At 44.1% G+C, this 24,868-nt stretch overlaps 4 protein-coding genes across 5 annotated transcripts; 3 read left to right on the plus strand and 1 right to left on the minus strand.

Moving 5' to 3' along the window:
- On the plus strand, positions 1-14,842 carry LOC108115638 (protein hedgehog). The gene is made up of 3 exons (XM_017227191.2): positions 1-1,806; positions 9,714-9,975; positions 13,557-14,842. The coding sequence occupies exons 1-3, from the start codon at positions 1,342-1,344 to the stop codon at positions 14,228-14,230; spliced, it is 1,401 nt and encodes a 466-aa protein (XP_017082680.2). The 5' UTR covers positions 1-1,341; the 3' UTR covers positions 14,231-14,842.
- Positions 14,843-15,009: 167 nt separating this feature from the next.
- LOC108115639 lies at positions 15,010-16,464 on the plus strand. Its single transcript, XM_017227192.2, has 2 exons — positions 15,010-15,843; positions 15,906-16,464. The coding sequence occupies exons 1-2, from the start codon at positions 15,135-15,137 to the stop codon at positions 16,238-16,240; spliced, it is 1,044 nt and encodes a 347-aa protein (XP_017082681.2). The 5' UTR covers positions 15,010-15,134; the 3' UTR covers positions 16,241-16,464.
- Positions 16,465-16,553: 89 nt separating this feature from the next.
- LOC108115637 (zinc finger protein 91) lies at positions 16,554-19,028 on the plus strand. The gene is made up of 3 exons (XM_017227190.2): positions 16,554-17,737; positions 17,801-17,934; positions 17,996-19,028. Exons 1-3 carry the CDS (start codon positions 16,660-16,662, stop codon positions 18,713-18,715), a joined length of 1,932 nt encoding a protein of 643 aa, XP_017082679.1. The 5' UTR covers positions 16,554-16,659; the 3' UTR covers positions 18,716-19,028.
- On the minus strand, positions 18,771-24,696 carry LOC108115636 (arf-GAP with coiled-coil, ANK repeat and PH domain-containing protein 2). Of its 2 annotated transcripts, none has more exons than XM_017227189.2 (10): positions 24,293-24,696; positions 22,605-22,721; positions 22,411-22,504; positions 22,182-22,346; positions 21,973-22,116; positions 21,344-21,639; positions 21,043-21,159; positions 20,820-20,978; positions 19,598-20,752; positions 18,771-19,544 (listed from the first exon to the last, which is right to left on the minus strand). In XM_017227189.2, the coding sequence occupies exons 1-10, from the start codon at positions 24,343-24,345 to the stop codon at positions 19,358-19,360; spliced, it is 2,487 nt and encodes an 828-aa protein (XP_017082678.1). In that variant the 5' UTR covers positions 24,346-24,696; the 3' UTR covers positions 18,771-19,357. The 2 variants fall into 2 exon arrangements, with proteins under 2 accessions (XP_017082678.1, XP_017082677.1); XM_017227188.2 differs by having other exon boundaries at positions 21,043-21,180.
- Between the last annotated feature and the right edge of the window lie 172 nt (positions 24,697-24,868).

A 24,868-nucleotide genomic window follows, 5' to 3' on the forward strand; every position in this document is an offset into this window, starting at 1 on the left:
GGTCGTGCTATATATACATATATATTTTTGCCAATATTTACAATGCGTTGAACGGAACTTATGACGGAGATTAATTTCCGTCGTTATATTACCGAGTAATTCGTACGTCCTGAGGCGATATCTAATCGGAACCTAGTCATTTTCTAAGGTGTTCGACTAGTGACTCATTAGATCGCCATCCATAGCGATCTTATATGTACAATCTAAGCTATAACTCTAAGGAACTGAAAATTCCGGTTGATTTTTGTGCTCAGTGAAGATTGCCAAACGGAAGCAGCATTGAACCTATATACTCCACATACCATATACCATATAAGGCTGCCCAGGAGTCACACAATACACAAAAAACCGGAACATTATTAATTTACAAGCAATAAAGCGAAACGAACAACAAAACGAAGAAAGGCAACGGAAAAAAGTGAACAATGAGTGCAGGAGGAGTTGGCCGGAATGGATGGAGGATGGAGAGGGAGTTGCAGGGGTCAGAAGCGGCTAACAAGCCACAAGAGTCGAGTAGTGCAAGTGTTAAGAGAAATTGCAGCTGAGGATGCGGGCTCTTCTGGCCACGATCGCACAGCGACGCACACCAGCACATCCAATTGGCAACAGGCAGGCACACACATTTTCACAACCATGGCCATAATGGACCGTACCATACCGTCCAACATCTGTTGCCAGCATCGCTAAGAGGTACATAAGACCCGAAGATACCCAGACACCAATACATGTGAACCAGTCTTGTCGGTATGGTATATACTCTCTGGTTGTCCCGCTCTCACTTGTGTCTCTTTAAGGCAGCATAAAAATGAACACCAGAAACGATCGTTGAGTGCCTTACCCATACAAATGAAGTTGAAAATGAACTCGGGGCATTCGTGTGTGTGTGTTTGTGTGTTTGTGAGCAGCTAAGGCCTAGGGTTCTTGAAAGCACCCTCGTACTCGTACTCGTATTCGTATTCGCTGCCGTACTCGTACTCGTACTCGTACTCGAACACTCTGCGCGCACGATACTCCGCTCGGAAATGTCATTTGTCAATCACAGTGCGAGCGCAACGGTTGTCCGATCCGAGAGCTAACTGCCAGTTCAGCGGAAAACAGTTAACACCGACAGTTAGGACCTGCCGATTCCGCCGATTCAACTATTTCGATTTAGCCAGCTCTCTCTAAATAATACAACTAACCAAATAAAAAATTAAGAAGAATACAAATTAACAAACGTGCCGTCAAAACGTGTCAGTGTGCCAAAAGTGAAGTGCTAAATAACCAAAAAGAAAAAAGAAAAAGAAAAACAACCGAAATTCAATCAAGAGAAACAGCAAACAGCGAGTCCAAAAATAAATAATGGATAACACCAGCTCTGTGCCGTGGGCCAGTGCCGCCAGTGTCACCTGTCTCTCCTTGGACGCCAAATGCCACAGTTCCAGCTCTGAAACTAAAGCCGCGAGCTCCATCTCCGCAACTCCAGAATCGCAAACGATGCGCCACATTGCGCATACGCAGCGTTGCATCAGCAGGCTGACCTCTCTAATGGCCCTTTTGCTGCTCGTTTTGCCATTGTACTTCACCCCGGCCCATAGCTGTGGTCCTGGCCGGGGACTGGGTCGTCATAGGGCGCGCAACCTATATCCGCTGGTCCTTAAGCAGACCATTCCCAATCTCTCCGAATACACGAACAGCGCCTCTGGACCTTTGGAGGGCGTGATCCGTCGGGATTCTCCTAAGTTCAAGGATCTTGTGCCGAACTACAACAGGGACATCCTTTTCCGCGACGAAGAGGGCACTGGAGCCGATCGCTTTATGAGCAAGGTAAGGGAAAAACTTTTTATCACTAAAGTGTCAGAAGTCGTAATATATCGTTTGGGAAATTTTCATTTGGGGTTTTCCTAAAGTGACTTGAATTTTTATAATCAAAAGTAAATGACTAATAAAACGTTGAACACAATAAGTAGTAAAATGATTTATCTAACTAATGTGTGTTTTCCAAATGATTTCATAAGAATGTTTTATATGTTTAGCAAACGGAAATCAAGTAAAATGTTTGATATTTTCACTATAGAATGACTAATCAAAATAACTTGTGACAATATCAAACTTGTAATGGGCGAATAGCACATTAATATTTTAATAACTTGGTGATAAACGTAAGCCCTTTGTGATATAGGAAAACATATAGAACTAAAATAGAAATTTATAAGTGTGAAAACCAATTTAGCTGACAATTCCAAGCTGATATAGCCGTGATTTCTAGTTCTATATCAATCACCAGATAGACAGCTCGGTTCCGTTTTTGCGGCTAGGCTAATTCCGTGCCTATTGCGCACTGCACTCACCTTTTGCCCACCAGTGGGCACAAATTCAATTGTCAAATTAGCGATCGCTAATCGCTGGCGCTGGTGTACCTTATCTATCGATCGCCCCGATGGCACGAGATTGTGCCACTCAGTTCCCATTGATAAAAGCTACGTGGCGCGCGAAAAGTGCCCAATCATCTCGGCTTGAGCCTAACCAAAAATAAAAAAAAAATAATAATAATAAAAAACTTTATGACGGCAGTAGGCCATAAAAACCGGGCAGAAATATCGCATTAGTTTTGAGCATTGGCCATTTTATATGATTAATTATGCATCTTATCGGCCTACTGCACTTATTATTTTGCGAGTGCAAAATAACAGGAAGCTCGATACTCGAAAGCCAGAGGTAGATAGCGTACTGAATTCCAGCGAACTTAGCCATAAAGCTGCCAAGCTGCCCCAAATCCAAACAAACAGGAGTGTGCGTTCAACAACCTCAAGCCCAATCGATCCGGGGATCATCATTGCAAATAGTTTAATCAACATTGTGTACCCTCGAACGAATGCGTTTTCGATTTTGCGCTGAAAAACAAACAGGGTATCGAGTACGAGGGATTACGAGTCTCCGGTGTTTACCAGGTTTTACCCAAGCCCACACTCCTCCGCCTTTCGCCTTCCACCCACCTGTCCGCACCATAAAGTCGAGGCACGCGAGCATTTGACGCTTATCGCCGGCGTTTGTCTGATAAGCGGACTGCAGCCAAGTAGCCTGTTCGCCAATACACAGGTACTAACCACCAGATAGTGACTCTGTATTTGCCAACATGGGTTGCTACATGAGATGGCACTGAAAGAAAATTGGATCGATTGGGAAAGGATGAATTTTTTAAAGGAATTTTTTATTATTTTGTCATTTTTTTCGGAGCTTCTTGTGTTTATCAATTGGACTCTTCAGTTCTTACCCAAATTTGTCATAACTATATTTTCTCAAGATTGTGAAATTATTTACCGTGCAAGTACTTACAAGTTGATACTTGTGCTATATCGCTGGTAGAAAAAAAATGTATGTTAAGACACCAGCTAAGGCGAAGAATAGCAATATCTTATCGCCCTGCAAAGGGGCGAGGGGCAGTGAAAGTGAAGGGGCGGGTTGGACACCACTCAGTTGGGGGGTGGCAGTTGTTAGTTTCAAAGTGCAAAACAGCTAAAGCAAGTGCTTAATTCAAGCGACAAGTTCCAATTAGCCAACAGTGTGGCGGTGGTTGCATTACCGGCCATAAGTCTCTGGCCAACAGTCAAGCCCCCCTAAGAGGGCTGACATTGAAGTTGCTGATATACAATCGGCACGCTTACCATGGACGCCATGGCTTATCTTGTAGATTTTGTTATTTTAATGAAATTTTAAGTGCTGACCAGGTGTATAAATAGCCTTATTATTGATAAGCGCACTCCCATAAATGGGCAATTAAAACTTTTATGGCGGACTTCCAGTTTCCTTGTCCACGATTTGGAGCATATGATACGGCCTTATTGAACAACACTCCAGTAATCAGAACTATGAGAAGACAGATTATGGCTGCCAACCAAAATAATATTGTTGATCTAAGATTATAATGAAACACACTCATGTTATAATGACTTTCAATATATTGATTTATTAGTTAATAGTTAGTGTTTCTTTGACTAGTTTTCTAGATCTTTCATATCTGATTTCACTGTACTTAAAGCAATCGAAAGATCGATATGACAAAACAGTTGTTCGAACGGCTAGAGTTTCACCTGAGAACTTTTCCCAAATTGCCTTTTCTTTTTCCAACTGCCACGCGCCCATCGGGGGATTTTTAAATGGCTTTGCAGCTATTTCAGATGTTACCTTGAATTTGATATGCAATCAAAAGGCATCGCAGCCTTTCCAGAAACTGGCGAACAATTAACAGTTGCTCGCACGGCAGCAATATCGCAGTGACACCGAAGGCCAAGGTCCTTTGGCCATTTGACTAAATGGCCAAGGACACTCGGGCCACATAAAAATCCTGTTGTTCACGGGACAAATATTTACAACGGCAACCGTTGTTCCGCTACCGAAGTTGCACTCACTGACTGACATTTTGACATTGAGAATCGGGTATCGAATATTGGGTATTGGGTATTGGGTTTTGAGTATTGAGAACCAAGGACCGACCAACAGAGCGCAACTAAATCGTATTTTATGTGGATTTGGATTTGGCTATCCAAACCGAGTGACTTACTGGCCGCTGTGCGTGAATTTCAGCTGGTAAACAATTCGTTGTGGCTATTTAAAACGCTCACAAAACGGACTGCTAACTGTGTGGCCCTGAGTGTGGGTGTGGGTGCTTGTGCTGCTGCTGCTGCTGCTGTTGCAGTTGTTGCATAAACAAATTGCAAAATTTTCAGCAAACGGGCATTAAGTAGCTGCAACCGAAACGAACGAATGCAACGCAGAACATCGTAAACTGGTGAAGCTTATGACAAGTCATTGCCTCGGGTAATTACAAGGCAAATGTGTCTATGGGGAACACGCCTTTTCCTTAACCAAATGCTGAACTGAATGTATCTCGAATGCCATGGGATTAGACAAGCAGCAGAAACCGCAGCGGACAGATGGATATGGATGGACAAAAGAATGCGTCAAAAGCCGCAGCATAAGTTCTAAAATTTCATAAATTGTAGCAACAATGGGGCTGAGGGCAAAGCCAATGGGTAATCCGATATGATTATTGACATGCATGCAGCAGTCCCAGTCCTCAAAAACCTCACTCTCTCTCGTCTTCCAGACATGCACATCAACATCGACATCACCATCAAATCAACTCCACTCAAATCAAATCAAAGTAAGCCCTCAGCTCAGGCATTTTAATAGAGCATTATGACTCAAAATTGATCCTATTATGACAAAAAAAACGAAAAATAAGAGATCTTTGGGTGGGATGATGTCAGAGCTTCAGTTTCATTTTCTTCCCTTTTTCCTTTGCCAAAAATTCAAATCAAATCACGTCAAATGCTGCGATAAGCAAAACATCAGCCAATTTCGTGGGAACATTCCTGCGGCCAACAAAGTAATCAAACTTATCAAACAAACATCAGTCAGGCAAAGTGGACAAATCGTCTCCAAAAAAGAACAGTCCCCATATATAAACCATATAACCCATATCCGTTTAAGGCCACTCTGAATATCCCTGCTGGATCCGCACTCGCACTGTTTGTTTTGCTTTTGTGAGAGATGCTTTTATATTATTATTAATCAATTTGATACTTTTACGAGGGCACTCAAGCGCGAATGTTCAAGGATTTGTTGGCCCAAAATGCCATCGATATTTGCTTTGCCTTTAAGTTTGGCTTTTGCTTTATTTGCATAAAACTTTTATGAACTTGCTCGGCGGAGAGGCGAAGAAGATCGCGATCAGAGATCGCGTCGCGGCTATCACATTACTGCTGGGCGAGTGACTCACATTTCACATGGTCTCGTCTCGTCTCTCTCTCTCTCTATCGTGATTCCTGCAAGTCATTCGAACTTGGAACTTGGAACTGGGAACCCAAAGAACTCCCCTTACCTCTTGGCCATCCCCATCCTCGCAGCCCCATCAGTGCCAATGTGCGGCTCATAACTCATCATCAAAGTTAATCACACATCAGGGATTATGGCGCTTATCATTTAAGACCCGGCTCGAACTCGACTCTCTTACCTGACTTTGACTCCTCGCCTCCTCCAAATGACTTTTGCTGATCGCCGGGGGACATTAAATGTGGCAGGCAGACGCGTGAGGCAGGTGAGGCACAAGGCAATAGGCCACAACTGAGATTTAATTTACGATTTCTGCAAATTAATAGCATTTAATTAATAACAATAAAATGACGCCTTCCTTTTATGGACATTTATTTGACGCGAGATTTACGAGCATTTGTAATGCGTTTTGGCAGGGGTTTTTCCAATCTAATAAATGTAAAAAAATTTGCATTTTCATTACAAGATTACAAATATTTCAGTTTCGACTTCTAATTACTTCTCAGATCTTTTAACCATGTGGTTGGAATTCAATTAGCTGCGATACAGAACTCTTAATCCCCCCATTAATCCAATAAAGGTTTCAGCTTTTTAATGCCCTGCCATTTATAATGGAAACAAAAAGCGAATATAAACAGACAGGAGCAGACTTCGGACCCAGTGATTTCTCTGGTGAATCCGTAAACACAGTCACATTCCTCTCCGTTTCCGTCCATTTCCAATTAATTAAAACCTCAGACATTGGGGCTGGCCCTTTATTATTGATATTTGATTTTTTGTTGTTTTGTTTTTGTTTTTTGCGCTGTAATAATTGCGCTGCCAGCGCATCGTAAACAATGAAAGACCGCCGCTAATTCTAATGAAGAGTGGAGCTGTGAATAGATTTGCAACACAAATAAACACTATGATAGAGCTGCGGATTGGCATTGCACTTGAATCAATCAGAGGATACATAACAGTTCGCCAATTAAGTGTGGAAAAGTCTGTCTGTGTGTGTGTGTGTGTATGCCCGCTCGAGTGGGCCACACACGTGGCGGTAAAAGGCCCGCTGACTGATTCCAGATTTCAGATCCCAGTTTCGAGACTCCAAAAAACTCCAGAATCCCGAGAAACCCTAAGTTGCCACCTAAGTGGCGGCCCCTCAAGTGGCCCACCTCAGCCCCCGTTGACACACATATCGTGTGTATGTATATGCGTGTATATATATAGTAGTATATCGGGTGGGTGACGTGATTTCTTTAGAGTTTCTCCTTGTTTTTTCGACTATATCCTGTGTCGCTTCCTCAGTTGTAAGTTTTCGCTTCCTCTGCGATCGCAATCAGTGCCGGGAATCAAAGGATATGCCATATCTGCTTACACCATAGAGCACGTGCATCTCAACTCAGCATATATACATATATATATATATGCATATAAAAAAAAGGGGTGACTCCCCTGGCAGCCGTAACTTAATGCGCACTTGAATTATGTCGTTAAATTGTGTCGTTTCCTAATCGTCGGTTTCCCTGGGGTACCCAGTAATCCGAGACCCCTTTGCTAAAAAAAGACACACTGCCCAGGAGGAATGGAATGGGATGGGATGGGCATGGCCTGGCCAAAACAAACAAAGCCCCCGAACTTGTATCCGGGTGAGACCAAGCTATTAACTCGAACTCGGACTCGGACTCGGCCAACTCGTCTTGGACTTGGCCGGCTGCCTAATGATGATGAGTGCCTAATAATCTTCGTGCCATAATAATTTTGCCCAACCATTAAAAGCGTCAAATTGGCAGCCAGCCAGACAATTTAAATCAATAAAACTGCAGTCGCGGCCATTAAAAACGCATCAGAGGCGTATAAAAAAAACATGAACTAAAACAGAAATAGCCAAAATCGAGCTGAAAAGCTATGGTAAATCGAATATAGCCCCCATGTCAACACACACACACACACGCAGACAATGGGGCGTGGTTGTGGATTTTTGATTTCTGATTTTCCCCTTTTCGGGGTAATGGCTGGGCAAGGGTAAAGGTAAAGTTCACACCTTGTTGAATGTCTAATTAATGCAGCTTTCTTGCAGCGGAGGGAGCAAAGATAGGTATTGGGATTTTCCGATCCCCTGATGATGCCAGGGCACGGGCTTATTTACACTTGACGCTGTTGTCTAACGGCCACTTACAAGGCACACACATTATTTAGCCATCTTTTTGGGCCGCCGACGCCGTGTATCCGTAAATGTTTACCTTACGCACCCGTCGGCAAACGAACTTAGCTAGCTGGGAGTTGCTGGGAGTTCCTACATGCATACCATACATACATATACATATATATGGAATATGGGATCTGAGATCTCAGATCCCAGATCGCAGATCCCAGTTTTAAGATCTGAGACGGCCGTTGTTTGTTCATTGCGCGTCCAGCGCATCGATTCGAATTCGAGCTCAATGCATTAGCATGTTGGGTAAACATCGTTGGCAGTGCTTAAGACAAAAGCGTTTGTCTTTACCCCAACCCATGGCTCTATGGATATGGATATACTGTATGGTTATACATATCTCCATCCTCTGTTTGTCGTTACGCTTTTGTGCTCATTAGCACAACTTGGCTCTTGGCTCTTGTCTCTCGCCTTTCGACTCTGAAGCACTCGACTGGTTAAGCCTTTTAATAAAGCAAAGTTGCAGCGGGGTTTAGCAAATATCATTGAACTTATTCCCGGAATGCGGCCTGCCACCTCAATTTGCCACAGTTGCGGCCGCACCACAGCTGTGTGACAAATTTGGCAGCTCTGTTTTGGCCAAAATACGAGTATAATAGCAAACACAGATCCACACCTCATCAAAACATGAAACCAAAAAGGCAAAACTCTGACCGCTGTGGTTTGTCTTTAGGGGAAAAAAAAAGTTGAAAAGGCGAAAAGGATCTCTGTGTCGCAAATTGATTTTACGGCTCGAATTCTGTTTGCCCACAAAGGCAACATCCTGTCAACCGGCAATATTCTGTCCGTTGATAATTGATTTTGTGGCTGGTTCAATCTTTAAGATACTCTGTTGCCGTCTTAGTTTTCTTTTTCTTACTTTTTTGTGAGTCTTGAGTTTTTGAGTTTTGGGATCTCAAATATTTGCATAGACTTATTCGAATCCTTTTCTGCTTGGCTGGCATTTCTCTGGGCCTCTCTCTTCACTAAAAAAAAATCAAATGAAAACGAGCCGACAAACGGATGAGCACCCACCACATTGGCAAACAAAGCGTAAGCATTTTCATATTATCGACAGGAAAAACAAAGAGTGAAAAGGGAGAAAATAAAAGGTCTATCGTTGAGCGTGGGTTAGGGTCACCAGCACCAGCACCATCGAGGGTCAGTGTTTGCGCGTAAGCATGGGCAAATAAGCCTTTGGCCAAAAAGGGAACTGGGCAAACACGATCGCCTGTTTGTTGAGGTTGCAGCAACAGGTTCAAAGGATGCGGCCAAAAAGGGCAGACTCACAGAGCGGTAAAGGTAGATACACTCAGAGCAAAAATCGTAGGCTCTCTAAAATGTTATTTTTGATCCTAAAAATGGGGTATACTGGATTCCTAATATTAATGGGCTTATTTTATATACTGGTTTTCATCTTTGTTAATTCTGAATATTTTAGTTTGAATTTGTAGAAATTAAGACACATTACTAATAGAAAAATCAAGAATATTTTCCCTGTATTCCTTCCCCAAATTTGTTTAGTGTATTTCTCCCAGTCTCAACTGGAGATCGGTGAAAATGAACGCATTGGGCCCTTTGGGCCACCGGAATGAACGCCCGCATGCCACGCCCCTTGCCAGCGCACTATATCCATCTCGCTTGCACGTGCGTGCTGCGTGAATTAAACATGGCGTCTGGCTATTAACAATACCTAATCGATCTCTGTGTTCTCTGCCCTTTTCAGCGCTGCAGGGAGAAGCTGAACGTGCTGGCCTACTCTGTGATGAACGAATGGCCCGGCATCCGCCTGCTGGTCACCGAAAGCTGGGATGAGGATTACCATCATGGTCAGGAGTCGCTGCATTACGAGGGTCGTGCGGTAACCATTGCCACCTCCGATCGCGATCAGTCCAAATACGGCATGCTAGCCCGTTTGGCCGTGGAGGCCGGATTCGATTGGGTCTCCTATGTCAGCCGGCGCCACATCTACTGCTCCGTCAAGTCAGGTAATTGTCCACATAATTTAGTTAATCGTCGGTATGAGCACTTAATGGGTTTACGGTTTGACATTCATGATTTGGTTATTTTTCATAATGAATAGTTTTCCGGTTTTGTGGTTTCAGTAAAGTTAGGAAACAGTTTTGCTTTGGGAAATGTCATATCATAGGAATTATATTATCATCTGATGAGGGATAAATTGTTTCAAAATAATACCTCTAATGATACAACCTTCAAAGACCTTAAAGACAACTTAAACCCTTTTGAGCTAGTCAATCTGTAGGAAGTAAGTAAGCCCTGGGCGAGGTGCTGGGTGATGGGTGGGCCTGGTCAGTTAGCCAGAAGTGACACTAACAAGCGTAATTTCGCATGTTTCGTACTGGCGATCGCTAAGCTGACAGGCGTTGGCAAATTTCAGCCGCTCGCCCTGCACATCGCATCCGGCAAATTGGCCACGGCTGCAGTGTCCAACCTGAAGGCTCGGACTGGCAAGATCCGAAAGGGGGAAACAACGGCGCAACAAAGTCAGAAAACCGGACTACAGATGGTCTGGGTACTGGGTACTGGGGACCTGAGCCCGAAACTCGGCTCCAGAGGCGGCAACCACCACTACTAACCGCATGGCTGTTGTTTTGACATGTTTAGGTTTGCGCCTGTCAAATTAAACGAATTGATGATACGACACCCAAAGCGTTTCTCAGGCAGTAGAAACTGGCCAAGACAGAGAAGCAGGCAACGCAGGCAACAGAGGCAGAAGGCAACAAGCGAAGATGAATTAAATGCCGGGCTAAAACCTGAGCGCGGGCCTAATTGAAAAAAACACTGAACACCGAACGCCGAACTGGCCAGCAAGTTAGCATCATCAGTTAGGACGGGCCTGGTTGTTCCAAGTGTGTATATCTGTGAGCTGCCATTATGGCCAGCAACCAGTTTTCCCCGAAACATAACGAAACTGCCCCAAAGACCGAGAAGAAAATGCTTTTGGCCCGATCAGCCAACCAAAACGGGCCAAGACAATTAAGTTTTCTTGCCAAGATTTGCCTCTCTCTCTTTAGGTCTTTCTATATATAATATTTTGTGTTCAGTTATTTTTTTTTTTGCATTTCTTTAGCGGCTTGAGAGGGATTTTCCCTTTCAAGTTTCCCACACAAACAGACAGACACTTTGGGTGCGACTGGCTGTCAGTTGTTCATTTAATTTCCATCTACAATTACAAGATGCCACGCCTCTTTCCCACACACGCAGTCCCAGTCGAGTCAAAATATTGTGACTTTTGGTGGCGGCCCATAAAGATTACGGCAGGACAAAAGGCCAAGGGGCAAGGGGTGGGGAAGAAAGGAAAGGAAACCGAGCCGAGTGTCCTTGCTCATTGATTCTAATTGCTTATGAAAGGAGCCGTCAGGCTATGAACCTGGATCCTGCTGTCATCCTCTCACTCTCTTCTTTTTTTTGGGTAATATCAAAAGGTCAGCCGACGAACAAGTGGCAAGCAGGTCGGTCATTCTATCCTGCCACATGTGTGTGGTCCAACGGTCCATCGAAACCCATGTGTTGCTAGTCGTTCTGCTGCTGCTGCTGCTGGTAGCTATCAATAAATTACGGGGCGATTGATTGCTGATAGGCCGCTGCACATAAACCACGGGCTTATGACAGTTTTGGCACAGCATTCGCTGCGCCTCGAGTTCGCTGCCTAAGTCTTTCGTTTTGGTGGCCTAAACAGCAGCAGCAAAGTAACAGCCACATCAGAAACAAGCACAACAACAACAACAGTACGACGACGAAGAGTAATGGCTGTAAACCTTTTTGTCGACACTAATTTTTTTTCTCTTTTTCTTTTACCAATGTTGCTGCTGTCTTTTGTTGTTGTTGTTGTTGCTGGTGTGTCGCGCGCGCGCATTAAAGCCCCCAAGCGCGTGTTGTTGTTGCATGTTCATGTTAATGCTGTCCAAACGATCAGTCACCAAGCCAACAACAAGGCGGCTGTCCTCTGTTTTGTAATAATTTATCAGTTTAGTCTTCACAACAAAGATAAAATAACGATAATTTTAACCACTTTAATGGTTTATTAATTTATGACCCTTCAAGTTCTTCACTTTCCACTCACCGCCGACGACGTAAACGACGACGACGACGTCGACGAGGCCTGAGATTTTTCTTGTCCCTCGTTTTTATATATATTTTTGTTTCTGCTTCGGTTTCAGTGCCTCTTTTTTTTTTTGGTAGAAGGTAGATTTCACACCAATTTTTCTTGTTACTACCGCGCTTCCTCTCACACTCCTCCCTGGTCTTTTGTCCACTCTGTTCTGTTCTTCTTTTTTCTAGAGGCCCGATTCCGATCCCAGAAACCCCCGTTTGGCCCGTCCCCATCGATTATGGGTTTTATAGACCGCCGGCCATATGTATTTAATCCGATTTTTATTGTTTCTACACATTTGTGTGTCCGCCCGTCTGTGTTTACCAAAATGCATCAATGGGAATTTCGGTCTGGCAACTGGGAAGGTGCATTTTCTATGGAATTCCATGGACTGCGTCAGTGGCAGCGGCAGCGGCAGCCGCAACAAGGCCACTTTATGGCCACTCATTATAATAAAGCGCGCGGTTAGTGGTCGCATTTGGTCTGGAATTTTTAATTTGAATTTTACAAGCAGCAGCGGCGCTTCGGGTGTGAAGGCCCCCAGAGAAAGTTCTACAAAGTGCATCCCCGATATTTTCCAGATCCACCTGGGTGGGCCCCAGAGCTACATAGCCCTTTGCAACCCGATACCCATTAATGATGATTAATGTGGCCTGCGCTTCGATTATTGTTTAGGTGGGTTGCAGCATGTTTGGTAATTGCCAACAGGTTGCCAAAAAGGTTGGGAAAACAAACCACGAACAGCTACCTGGCCCATCCCCTTTTTTCTTTTTCTTTGTTTCATTTTTTTTTTGGCAGCTCACCTCCTTGGGATGCCTAAACTAAGCCGCTTTGGCTCGAGTTCGGTTCGGCTTGAGGCTGAGGCTGCGGCTGATCCCACGGCTAATCTTGTAGGAAAAACAAGATCACAATTTTTGTGCAAGCCGAAACAAAAACACGTCGGCCGCTTGTTATTGATATGCCTGGCAGATCGCAGATTTCTGATCTCCGATCTCTGTTCCTCGATCGCATTATGTTTCCTGGCTTGTTGGCTAGCCGCAAAAGGCAGTCCTTTCAGTCCTTTTTCGGGGCCCATTGTTTCACTTTAGGCTGCAACGGGCCAGCCCTGGGATCTGTGAAAACCTTTTTGACTTGTTGGGCTTGGCAATTGGATGCTTAACGCCAAATTAGATTAGCAAACTAATGCCATTACCTGGGCGGCCAATACTGAGGGCAAACAAGCTATCTGCAGATGGGATAGATTGTTTTAGATTCGAGATTAAGTAGTTATTAAAAGGGTGTACTTTTCGCAAGATTACAAATTATTGAAATTTATAACATAATTGCTGTCGAATAATTCTAAGTATTATCTTGAATGAAATAAAAATATTTTAGGGAGTGCTTATATAATTGGTTTTTTAACTTAAAATTTTATAAAAATATTTTCTAACCATCTCCTTTCCTTCTTACTTGCAGATTCTTCAATCAGTTCCCACGTGCACGGCTGCTTCACACCGGAGAGCACGGCGTTGCTGGAGAGCGGAGTCCAGAAGCCGCTCGGCGAGCTCTCCATTGGAGACCGAGTCTTGAGCATGGATGCCAATGGACAAGCCGTATTCAGCGAGGTTATCCTCTTCATGGACCGTAACCTCGAGCAAATGCAGAACTTTGTGCAGCTTCACACGGATGGTGGGGCGGTACTGACTGTCACGCCCGCTCACTTGGTGAGCGTGTGGCAACCGGAACGCCAGGAGCTGACATTTGTCTTTGCGGATCGCGTTGTGGAACAGAACCATGTTATTGTCCGGGATGCAGAGACGGGGGAACTGAGGCCCCAACGCGTCGTTCAAGTGGGCAGTGTCCGGAGTAAAGGCGTAGTGGCACCACTGACTCGCGAGGGAACCATTGTGGTGAACTCGGTGGCCGCCAGTTGCTATGCTGTGATCAACAGCCAATCGCTGGCTCACTGGGGTCTTGCACCCATGCGCCTTCTGTCCACAGTGGAGGCGTGGCTTCCCGCCAAGGACCAGCTGCGCAGTTCGCCAAAGGCAGTGAACCAAGCGGAGCAGCAGAATGGCATCCACTGGTATGCCAATGCCCTTTACAAGGTCAAGGACTATGTGCTGCCGCAGAGCTGGCGCCACGATTGAGGGACACATTGTATCCTGATCCCAACGATCCTGTATTGTATTATATCCTGTAGTTATGTATATGCCTAATGATTGATGTATTTCAATGTTGAATATCGTTAAGATCCGATCGATAATATTTATTACCACAAAAAAAAAAACAAAATCCACAAAACACCCAACCCCACCCAAAAGCGATAAAGCAAAGAGCAAAAAGAGAAAGAAATCAAAAACGAGAACGAAAACACTGTTAATTGTCCTTGACTTATTGTTTTTGCAAACATTTTAGCTATAAGTAGGCAATCCTCGGCGAAGATCCTAAATTGAGAAAATCAATCGGCAAAGTCCCGAAGAACACAGACGACTGTTACTGTATATTATATAATGGAATTGAATTGCATAATTTATTGAGGTGCGGCGGCGAGTTCAATCCATCGGATATAAACATATATCGTAATTTGTATATAGAAGAAGCATTATAGTGACTGAATACTTTATTGTAATTGTGTATATAATACTTAATAGTTAACTGCGTATTTATACTTAATATTTAAAGAAATATAATGAAATTGTTTGATAAATTAAAGTTTGTTTATATTTTGATTTAATATTTCTTGAGTAATGAAAACTGAATTATATTTTGGGTTAAAGTCTTGGTTAAATTCTTTCATTTGAATCTTTAAATTTTACGCGCCTATTGTCTGACAAAAATACGGTCACTTTGCTGGTAGAGCTACCACACTGTGAATTTTTGCACGCAAACGCCACCCTAAATTGCAAATATCGATAAAACGTAACTTAAGCTTGCCCCATCCCTAATATTTTGCTGTTTCTTATAGTTTATTGTTTATTTGAAGAAAATCTTCCAAAAAGAGAAATCTCGGACCATTCTGTAAACTGATAATTTTATCTCCAAAAAGCAAACATGAACATATGCCGCCTGTGTTTATCAAAGGAAGCAATTTTTCCACTTGTTGGTTCCAGCGCATTAAAAGTAATAGCTTGCACGTCACTTGAAATTGAACATGATGATGGTCTACCGCAAAACATATGTCCCGCATGCCGTCTTCACCTGGAGGAGATCCACTGCTTTCGACGACGTTGCCAGGAAGCTGATAGGTGTTTGAGGCGGCACATAGCCTTGGAACGGGAAGGGATCCAACCGAAATTGAACGAGATCCAAGAGGGTTTCCTACGAGATGTGGCTGGATGCACACCCACTGCCTGTTCGGAGAGTAACTCCCAATGGCGCCAGCAAGCTGCCCAGCTAATCCGTACCGAACTTAGTGACTACAAAAAGGAGCTTCTTAACACCTGCAAACAGACTGTGCGCGCTGACATCGAACTGGAACTTCGCGCTGAACTGGAGGAGGTTATACTAGCCGAGGCTAGGAAGGAATTGCGTCTGAACGTCCTGGACGACGTGTTCCACGAGTTGGAGCAATACTTTGAACGCAAGCGCAACGAGACGGCCTACGACCTTAATGGTTCCGAGAGGATAAACTCTAACTCTGAAATCCAGAACAATTTAAACAATCAAATAGTTGCGGAGCATTCTGAAGGATTCTATGAAGCAGAGACAAGCGATGAGCAGCAACTCACTACGAACGATGATTGTGTGGTGGAGCTGCTGGGTAAGATTTACCTATTTGTCAGTTACTTAACATCAGATATTCTATATAACAACTACTTTCAGACGACGAGCCAGAGTCGAGCACGCAGCTGGGTGCCACCCCTATGGTTGCCGTTCCCATGGTCGAGATCAACATGCACGATTCTCAGTTAACTCATCTGCGTGAGGATTTTAAAAAAGAGTCTTTCCTTAGCTTTAAAAATTCTCCTATGAAGGTTGTAAAAACCAAGAATAGCCGTATCGAAAGCCCTAGAAAGAATATCGACAAGTTCTGTTGGAAGCACAGCTCAAGGGCGAAAAGAAGCTCGAAAGCGACCGTCGATACTGCCGACTGTGTTCGATGCTCCTTCAGAGGAACTCAAAATAATACCATAAAAACGCGATCAATATCAAAATAATTTACAATGTGATTAATAAGTGTCCCGTCTAAACATTCTTGAAGATTGATAATCGCCCACACAAACTTTATAAGAGTTAAGGATGATCGATTACGTACTCGCATTGATGTAATATTGTTATGGATAATATTTAACGTGTATTACTTGCAATCTTAATACTTGCATAGAATAGTTTAATTTAAAAAAATATCTTGACACAAGTAAATGTAATATATTTATGTAAATCTATGTTCTTATTACTTATTTGCCAAATTAAAATAAAAACACTTTAACACTTTGAATAAAAAAGTGTGACTGTGTTGGCTTGTTCTTGCCCCGAAAGTCGGTATTTTTGACGCACTACAATGTGGTCACATTATTGAGATGCCCAGAGACGCCACCGAGTAAATAAGTTGATTTATCCAGAGCGAAGCGATTCTATGGACGAACCGCCGTCGTACCCCGATTTGGCGACCCTATGCCGGCTGTGCCTTAAGGAGCATCAGAATGCATACTCCATATTCGAAGAGGATGAAACCCAGCTTTCGATTCCAATGCGACTGATGGCCTGCGTCGCCCTCGACGCCAAGGCGACGGATAGTCTGCCAAAAAAGATCTGCCAAGAGTGCCGCTACCAACTGGAAAAGTCCTTCCTCTTTCGTCAACGCTGTCAATGGGCTGAGAAGAAGTTGCGCAAGCACATTCGGCTTCTCGAACTGGGCAAGCGCAGCCGTGTTTTCTCGAAGGACCCGGACGACTATGACGAAGATGAGCTCGAGTTTGAGGACTCGATAGCGTTTATTGAAGGGCAGGACAAAGCCCGAAAGCTAGAGGACCAAAAGTGGCGTGAGGAGTTCAAAGAGGAGCAGGCGACGGAGTTCAACAAACGGCTGGTCAAATCACGCCTGGAAATGCGTGCGAAACTGACCACTGAGCTACGCAAAGGATTGGCAGAAGAGGTCCGCAGTGAGGTGCGCGATGAGCTGGCGGAGGAAGTACGCAAACAGGTGAGGAATGAGCTGCGCGACGAGCTTAGCGAGGACATGCGAAAGGAACAGCTGGCCATGCTCTTGGGCGAACTAGAGGTATATCTTACCGAAAAGAAAGCCGGTCAATGGGAGTCTTTGGACGGTTCCGAGCCAGAAACAAAGGCGCAGGCTAAGCAAGACTCCTCGTCCAGGCTGAAGTTGAAATCTTCTACAAAGCGGCACCTTAGCTCTCTGGACAAGCCACCTATGCCACAATCCATAAAGAAGGAAAAGGAAGAAGAATTCGTTATGGAGTGCAATTCTGACCCCACAAATGCTACTGAAGTAAATCTAGATGCTCTCGAACTGGAGGAAGAAGTACCCACGGAGGCCGGGGACGACTTCAGAGACATCAAAATGGTCGGCACAGGGGATATGGTGCGCACCGAGGATGGAGAGATTTACATTATAAATTCTACCAGTTCAGAGGATCAAAAGGCGCATTCAAATCCCGAATTCGACCAAGATAACGACATAACCTCGTACAACAGTGAGTGAATATAGTTTATAGGAGTACTTATTTATTTTTAATCTAAATTAACCTTTTGCTTAGTCAAGGAAGACGGCGAGATCCAGTTCAGTGGCGAGAAATCGGATGAAATCGAAGATGTTGTCGTGTTTAATCTCGGCGACGAGATGTCTGAAGAACAACAGGTTTTTAATTTCGACGAAAATGTCATTATTGTGGTAACTATGTAACTATTACTTAAAATAACCACTTTATAACCGTTTTTTTTTATATTTTCAGGAGAAGGAATCAACCAAAGGTAATGAAGAAACGTCCTTAAAACGAGCAAGATCGACCGAATTAGTGTTCAAGCAGACCTCTAGTTTTCCACAACCAAAAGCCGGTCGGGTAACGGACACGGTGAAGACGTTCCAGTGCCATTTGTGCCCGGTGGCCTATGCCACGCAGAAACTATTAACGCGCCACCACAATACCCATATCAAGGGCCTGAAGAGCGGCAAGGGTGGCACCCTTAAGTGTCCCAGCTGCTCGCTGCAACTTTCCTGCGCTAGCTCTCTCAAGCGACATATGATAATTCACACGGGTTTAAAACCCTTTAAATGTAGCGAATGCGAGCTGTCCTTCTCCCAGCGGGAAGTTCTTAAGCGTCACATGGACACGCACACGGGAGCCAAGCGCCATCAATGCCCACAATGTTCGAGTTGCTTTGCTCAGAAGTCCAATCTGCAGCAGCACATCGGTCGGGTGCACATGGGCAACTCTCGGACGCACAAGTGTCACTTGTGCGCGCGCAGCTTTAATCATGTTTCAGGCCTGAGCCGCCACCTTGTCACCCATGCCGGTGTCATGTTCTCCTGCAAACAGTGCGGGCGACAGTTCAACGATCGAAGCGCTGTCCAACGTCATGTGACAACCATGCACAAAGTCAAGAACAAATACGCAGACTACATATCTGAGCCTGAGATCAACGAAATCAAGTTTCAAGCTGTCTCGTCGTAGAACCTAATGATGAATCCGTTTATGCTACTACACCTACAAAGATCAACATTGCTCGGAATATTATACAACTTTATTCGCGAACTTAGAGTGCTAACAACAGTTGGCACCAAATATCATCATGTTAATATTAAAACATTTAGAAAACATGCAGCGGTAAACATTTTAGCAAACAAATACAAATCGGAACATTTGGAACACCTCTGTAACAGGACACAATATAGCTAGACATACATTTTACAATATCGTTTAATAAATACCCCATAAGACGATGTACAATTTTATAGGTAAATACACGTATTTTTAATAAACTCAACTCATCTACGAATACTTTAAACTTAAGCTAAACGCCAAAAAACGGTTCTCAAAATGCGCCTAAGACAAAACGAAAGGTCATAACCGACATTCGAATGCAAAATGCAATGAATAATAATATTTTCTTGTATAATCGGAAGCGCTTTTCAAATGAGATTACCTAGGGAAACAAGCCCGTACCGACTTCCTTAGAAATCGAAACCATTTAACATTCCTGGTTAATGCGATATAAAGCCAATAACAATCCAATATAACCCTAGCCTACTAATCGGAACAATATCCTTAATAACGAGTAAGTTACTAACTCTTGCGACCTCCGATCTGCCACTGCTAGTCCGAGTTTGTCAGCGAGCTGCGCTGCGATTCCAGTGTATTTGAGTCATGGCGCTGGCGCAAAACCCGAGTTTGACTTGCGGGTAACTTGGAGAAGTCCTTCATCACGTTCTTATACGTTTCATCTTCCCCGTTGTATTCGTCGTTAGGGCCGATCTCGTCATTTAATTGCGTCAACCGAAGTCTGGAAAAGCATATTTAGGTCTCACTAGATTGGTGCTTGGTTGTTATACTTACAGCGTTACTATGTCGGCATTTTCCTGATCCACCGCAATATCTAGTGCTTTCTTTCCATCACTGGAGGCCAAGTCGTATGCAGCTTTATGCTTCAGCAGCAGATAAACCTGGGCGATATGACCCTTGGCTGTGGATATGTGAAGAGCGCTGTAGCCCAATTCGTCAACAGCATCGATAGCGACTCCGTTTAACAGCAAGAACTCGCAGGCCATTACGGAGCCAGAGATCACGGCTTGGTGTAGGAATGATCGCTGCCGGTCCTGAGGATTCTTCCAAACCTTGTCGGCACCCAAAGCAAAAGCCATACACATCACGGGCAGATTGTGAACCACCGATGCCATGTACAATAACTGATTGGCATCTAGCTGGGAGAAGGGCAGTTCCTCCGGCGTCTCCGGATCCGACTCGCCATCGGTGCTCTCTTGATCACTGCCTAGAATGCCAGGAGTCTCTAATCTGTCTAGGGCTAGGTCATCGCCAATCACCAGTAAATCGTCTCGTGAGATACTCAGTGACATCGAAGGAATGTTGATGGATTCATCATCATCGTCATCGTCCAACTCGTCGCCCGTCTTGGCTGTGTTATAGATGCTCGGATCATCGCTCAAGGTTTTTGGCAGCGGGCGCTGCTTTTGCCTCCGTCGTAGCTTCTTTACCGCCCACTTACGAGTTCCGCCCAGCGATAGTGTGGCTCGCTTAGCAATTCCACTGCCGCCACTTTCTACGTCCTCCACCACGCCGCCACTGTCTATACTGAGGACTTCGGCCGTCTCGCTGGCCAGCAGCTCCTGTGGCTTGGGCATGCCGCAAACGAATCGCCGTTCCACATACTTGGCCTTGATCCAAGACTCGCGCACCCCGATCTCGCACTGTTCGGTTGGTTTTTGCAGTCCACAGTCATCGCCGATGCGTGCCTCATAGATGCGGTTAACAACCTCGTTACCGAGCTCCATCATCACTTTTACGTTTTCGGTTTCCCAGGCGTCTAAGGTCAGGGAACGCACCTTGCTATAGTGGACGCCCAGGCTCCGATGAACACCAGAGCACTCGATGCACAGCGTAATGCCCAGATTAATGGAAGCCCATCGCGGTTCGGGGCTCCTACAGTCGCAGCAATAAGCGTTGCCCGGTATCTTTAGGAACTCTTCCCAGTGGCTGCGGAAGAGAAACAAATTGATGGCGTTATAAAACAATCGGAATTTCCTGGATGATTCAAACATACATTCTACGCTTTGCGGGCAGAGCGTTGTTGGGTGTGTTCGTCGATTGTGGGCGTGTGTTGTGAGTGGAATCATGCTGAATGGCGGCACCAATGCTATGCTGGAGCGCGGAAATCCACAAGGAAAGCATATCGGCGGAATCAGCCTGCAGGATATGGGATCTAGGAAAAAATGAACAACATTAAAACTTCTGATTTGTTAATAAATCAAATATGAAATACTTACTTCGTCGGTGAGATGACTTCGAAACAGAAACGGCGGTCGCCCTCGTTCACCGGACGCACGCTGCAGATGCGTAGATCCTCCTCCATGACCGAGAACGAGTCTTCGTTGCTGCGTTTTCTGCAATTCGAATCCAAATCACTTCAGCGTACGGCCACAACACATCACATTACACCACACAACAAAAACATCACAAAAATCAAAAGTTGCAAACGAAAAGAAGACGATTTATTAACTAAGCAAGCAGATGGGATGGCATTTCTGGATGGACAAAATGGGTAGCAGTAATTAAGCGTACACCCACCTGTAGACGAGCTGGTTGTCGCTGAGGTAGAACCATCTCCGACACCAGGTCTTGAAGCCCTTGGACTTCTTTTTAAAAAGATAGCCCTCGATCTTGTTTGAGGTGCTATTGGTGTTCGAGTCGCAGTAACGATTGACGCTCATGTGACGATTCTGCATGGCCTTTTCCAGTTGCTGGTAGTCGCCACGCAGGGCATTCAAATCCTCGCTGATATTCTTGAAGAACTCGTCAAAGTCGTTGCACAGGTCGAAGCCCTGGTGGTAGTAGGTCACGCACGCTTGATAGTAATCCAACAGCTGCCGAAAAAAGAGCAGGGGAGAACACCATGAAAACGTGCTAAATGTAAAGAATAGCTGCTATTGTTCTTCAGTGTTCTCTGACAGCGACAATCCAACTCCGTGCACTCCCAATAGACAACTGAACCAATTGGCCAGTGTACAACTGACTCAACATGCTGATCAATGGGTTTAGATATGAAACACATACGAGCTCACACTGATATCGCAACGGTGACGTCATAACAAAAATAAATCGCAGAAACCTATTTACTTAGTGGTGTGGGGCACTCCATTCATGGCATTTAAATAGCGATAAGAAATATTTCTGTCGGCATCTTGGCCTTTTCTTACCGTTGACAGTATTGAGGGGACCTTTCGAGCCTGCGCCAGCGTTATATAGTTGACATAATCCAGAGCGGTGTGTTGGAAGCACGACTTCGAGGCGGAAAGGATATTGGCAGCCTCCTGCATCTCCTGCGGTCGGTTTTTGCTAGCCTGTAATTATGGAATTAATGTAAAAACTACTGTAATCTGAACTTGCTGACTTAAAGCCAAGCCACCTGAGCGTTTTTAATCAGTGCATTGTCATAGCCCTCGGAGACCTTGAGAAAATGCCCCTTGTAGTCCTTCACTTGGTTGATGTCGTCCTTAACGAACACACTGAGATTTTTCAGCACCGTTCGACTAGCCTGATCTAACAGGATGGTGTGGAACTTATTCATCTCCTGAGAAACATTCATCAGGACATTCAGTTTATATAGCAGATGAAACTATCATTGTGAAGCTCACCTGGAAGCAGTGAATCAGCTTGCCCAACGCATTGTGAGCGTTTTTGTTGTCGAGAAAGTGCTGCTGCAGATCCCACAAGGACATGGCAAAGGCGCTGGGAAAAACAAAAGAATGAAGAAAAATGAAGAAGAAGAGGGTGAATCGATGCCAATGAATATGTATGAGGATGGTACATTGCGCAGTAAGTTGTTTACCTTTGGTTCTTGACATACTCCTTGCCCGAGTCCACGGCCACATTGCACAGCTTTATGATTTTCTCCAGCCTCTGCTCCAAGTGCTCGATGTCGGTCTCCTCCTTGGACACAAATTGTCTGGAAAAAAAGAAGAAAAACAAATTGAAACCGTTAGCACAATCCAGTCGAGAAGTAAACAAAAGATGGGCATCAGCATGGGTAAGCTGGTGATTAAAATTGCCTTTGACTGACTGAGCAGGGTAAATATAATCTGTAAGCTTAATCAAAGAAGTTATCGCGGGGGCAGCGGTCGGACTCCCTGTTTCTCACTCTGCCTCTGTTTATGTTGACACTTTTAATTTATGCGGACTTATTAAAGCGCTGTTTGCTCTTCCAATTGAAGACGAGTCGCCACAAAATAGAGAAGACCCCGTCTGGGGACAAGTTTTTGTTTATCACTCTGTTGCGCCATGTTCGGGTTTTTCTCGCCTGTGTCATCCATCGATTTGTCGTCCACTGCTTTTGTTTAACATTGTATATATTTCTTGTTTATATGTATGTATGTACTCTTTCACCATTATTATTTCAAATAAAAAATGCATTGCCGGGAGAAAATTCTGAGACTGCCCCGTGATCTTACTGGTTTCATATCTATCGGTGTTTTAATAAGAAAGCTTTTATCTTAGAAAGTCCTCTACAGCATGAACAAAAATAATTAAAAATCTATATTATGTAGTAGTTGGCTTGCCATATAACCATTTTTGAGCCGAGTGCGCAGTTACGGTTTTCGATAATAATTATATTAAACTCGACAGTTTATCCACTATCGCAGAAAACTAGAAAAATCTGGAAGTTAGGCGAAATGAAATGGACATACATACAGAAATGGTACAATTCATAAAATACCTTAGCTTTAACATAAGTTCTTAGTAGTTTAGTGTTGCTTTTACTATTTTATGTACTTCTGCCAAGTTTAACGAAGATTTATTATAGAAGTTTTACAAATGAACCATAATTTCAAATGAAACAATTTCCTTTAAAGGCATGAATAATCAGTAAGTTGCAATAATTACTCAATTACACGATTTCCATTAACTATTATTTACATGGAACAACAGTTTACATAGGATGATTCACTTGAATAGATTGTAGTATATTTTAATTAGACAAAGGTCTACAAAGTTTCGATTCACCAAGGTCAAGATGGGCGAGCAACTGAACTGGAAGATTATTCTAAGCCTTAGACCCCCAAGATAGCATTAATTTCCGGTTTTCTTTTTTTTATTGGAGCTGATGCAGGTGCTAAAATTGGGGATTGGGCTGCTGGGGAAACAAGTTATTGCTGCTTTGGTGTACCGTTTACGAGGGAAAGCTTTGTCTTTTGGACGCGATTAGCTGAGAAGCAGCAATTTGGGTGAAATCTTATCAATCAGCGGCAAACATTGGAGACGAGAGCATCGATAATTAGCTGCGGAAGTAAGGGGGAGGGACATTTCTACATTCCACAGTGCTGACGGGACAAAGTTTGTTCGATGGATGGATGATTAAGCCGCGTTTTCAGGTGGCGGAGAAGGAGAAAGAGGTGGAGGTGGTGGGCTCTGTATCTGGTTTTTGATAGTAACCAGTCACGCTACATGGAACAATGCAAATCTCAGTGCTTAACGGGGAGGTGTCTGTTTAAAGGGGTCGGGGCTGTAGTTTTTATCCACCTAAACTTGGGAGAATCCTTCAGGCACTCCTCGAACTCTATGGTGGCGCGCATTTTGACCAAGAACACGAAACACTGAAACACGCACGCAGCACTTGCACTGTTGGCTATTTCGCTGCGCTAATTGAGGCCTGTAAATTTTTTTTTGGCCTGTTGCTTTGCTTTCCTGGCTGAATATTTCGATTCGAGATTTTCGAGGGCGGCTCTTGATAAACCTAATTGCGGGCAGTCGGCAGTTTTGGGACGCCTCGCATCCTCGACAATCGACGGCCACACACGTAAAGCACTTGCCCTAATAAGCGAATTAGCCGATTAACGCGATTCGGGGACAAATTAACCGAAATTACACAGCGCGCAGAGACAACAAATTAAAACGTCTCACTTTCTACTCAAATGGTGTGCCCACATCTGACGCGATGATAAATCTAGCTGTTCCAAATGGTCTCACACTTTGGCGGGATAATTCGTTTTGACTTTTTATAATTTTTATGCATTGAAGAGAGACTTAAATAGTATACTCTCGTTGTAAAAGGTTTAATGAGTCCTGCTTTTATTAAAAACATCGTTATTTTTTTTA

This window comes from Drosophila eugracilis, unplaced genomic scaffold (assembly GCF_018153835.1).
Source record: "Drosophila eugracilis isolate 14026-0451.02 unplaced genomic scaffold, ASM1815383v1 contig_75, whole genome shotgun sequence".
NCBI lineage: Eukaryota > Metazoa > Arthropoda > Insecta > Diptera > Drosophilidae > Drosophila > Drosophila eugracilis.

Coding starts and splice junctions, on each gene's coding strand:
- LOC108115638 (XM_017227191.2), top strand. CDS start 1,342: ATGGATAACACCAGCTCTGTGCCGTGGGCCAGTGCCGCCAGTGTCACC. Junction 1,807..9,713: donor CCGATCGCTTTATGAGCAAG/GTAAGGGAAAAA, acceptor TGCCCTTTTCAG/CGCTGCAGGGAGAAGCTGAA. Junction 9,976..13,556: donor CTACTGCTCCGTCAAGTCAG/GTAATTGTCCAC, acceptor TCTTACTTGCAG/ATTCTTCAATCAGTTCCCAC.
- LOC108115637 (XM_017227190.2), top strand. CDS start 16,660: ATGGACGAACCGCCGTCGTACCCCGATTTGGCGACCCTATGCCGGCTG. Junction 17,738..17,800: donor CGACATAACCTCGTACAACA/GTGAGTGAATAT, acceptor CCTTTTGCTTAG/TCAAGGAAGACGGCGAGATC. Junction 17,935..17,995: donor ACGAAAATGTCATTATTGTG/GTAACTATGTAA, acceptor TTATATTTTCAG/GAGAAGGAATCAACCAAAGG.
- LOC108115636 (XM_017227188.2), bottom strand. CDS start 24,345: ATGCGCGCCACCATAGAGTTCGAGGAGTGCCTGAAGGATTCTCCCAAG. Junction 21,640..21,972: donor TCCCCTCAATACTGTCAACG/GTAAGAAAAGGC, acceptor TTTTTTCGGCAG/CTGTTGGATTACTATCAAGC. Junction 21,181..21,343: donor GACAACCAGCTCGTCTACAG/GTGGGTGTACGC, acceptor CGTACGCTGAAG/TGATTTGGATTCGAATTGCA.
- LOC108115639 (XM_017227192.2), top strand. CDS start 15,135: ATGAACATATGCCGCCTGTGTTTATCAAAGGAAGCAATTTTTCCACTT. Junction 15,844..15,905: donor TTGTGTGGTGGAGCTGCTGG/GTAAGATTTACC, acceptor AACTACTTTCAG/ACGACGAGCCAGAGTCGAGC.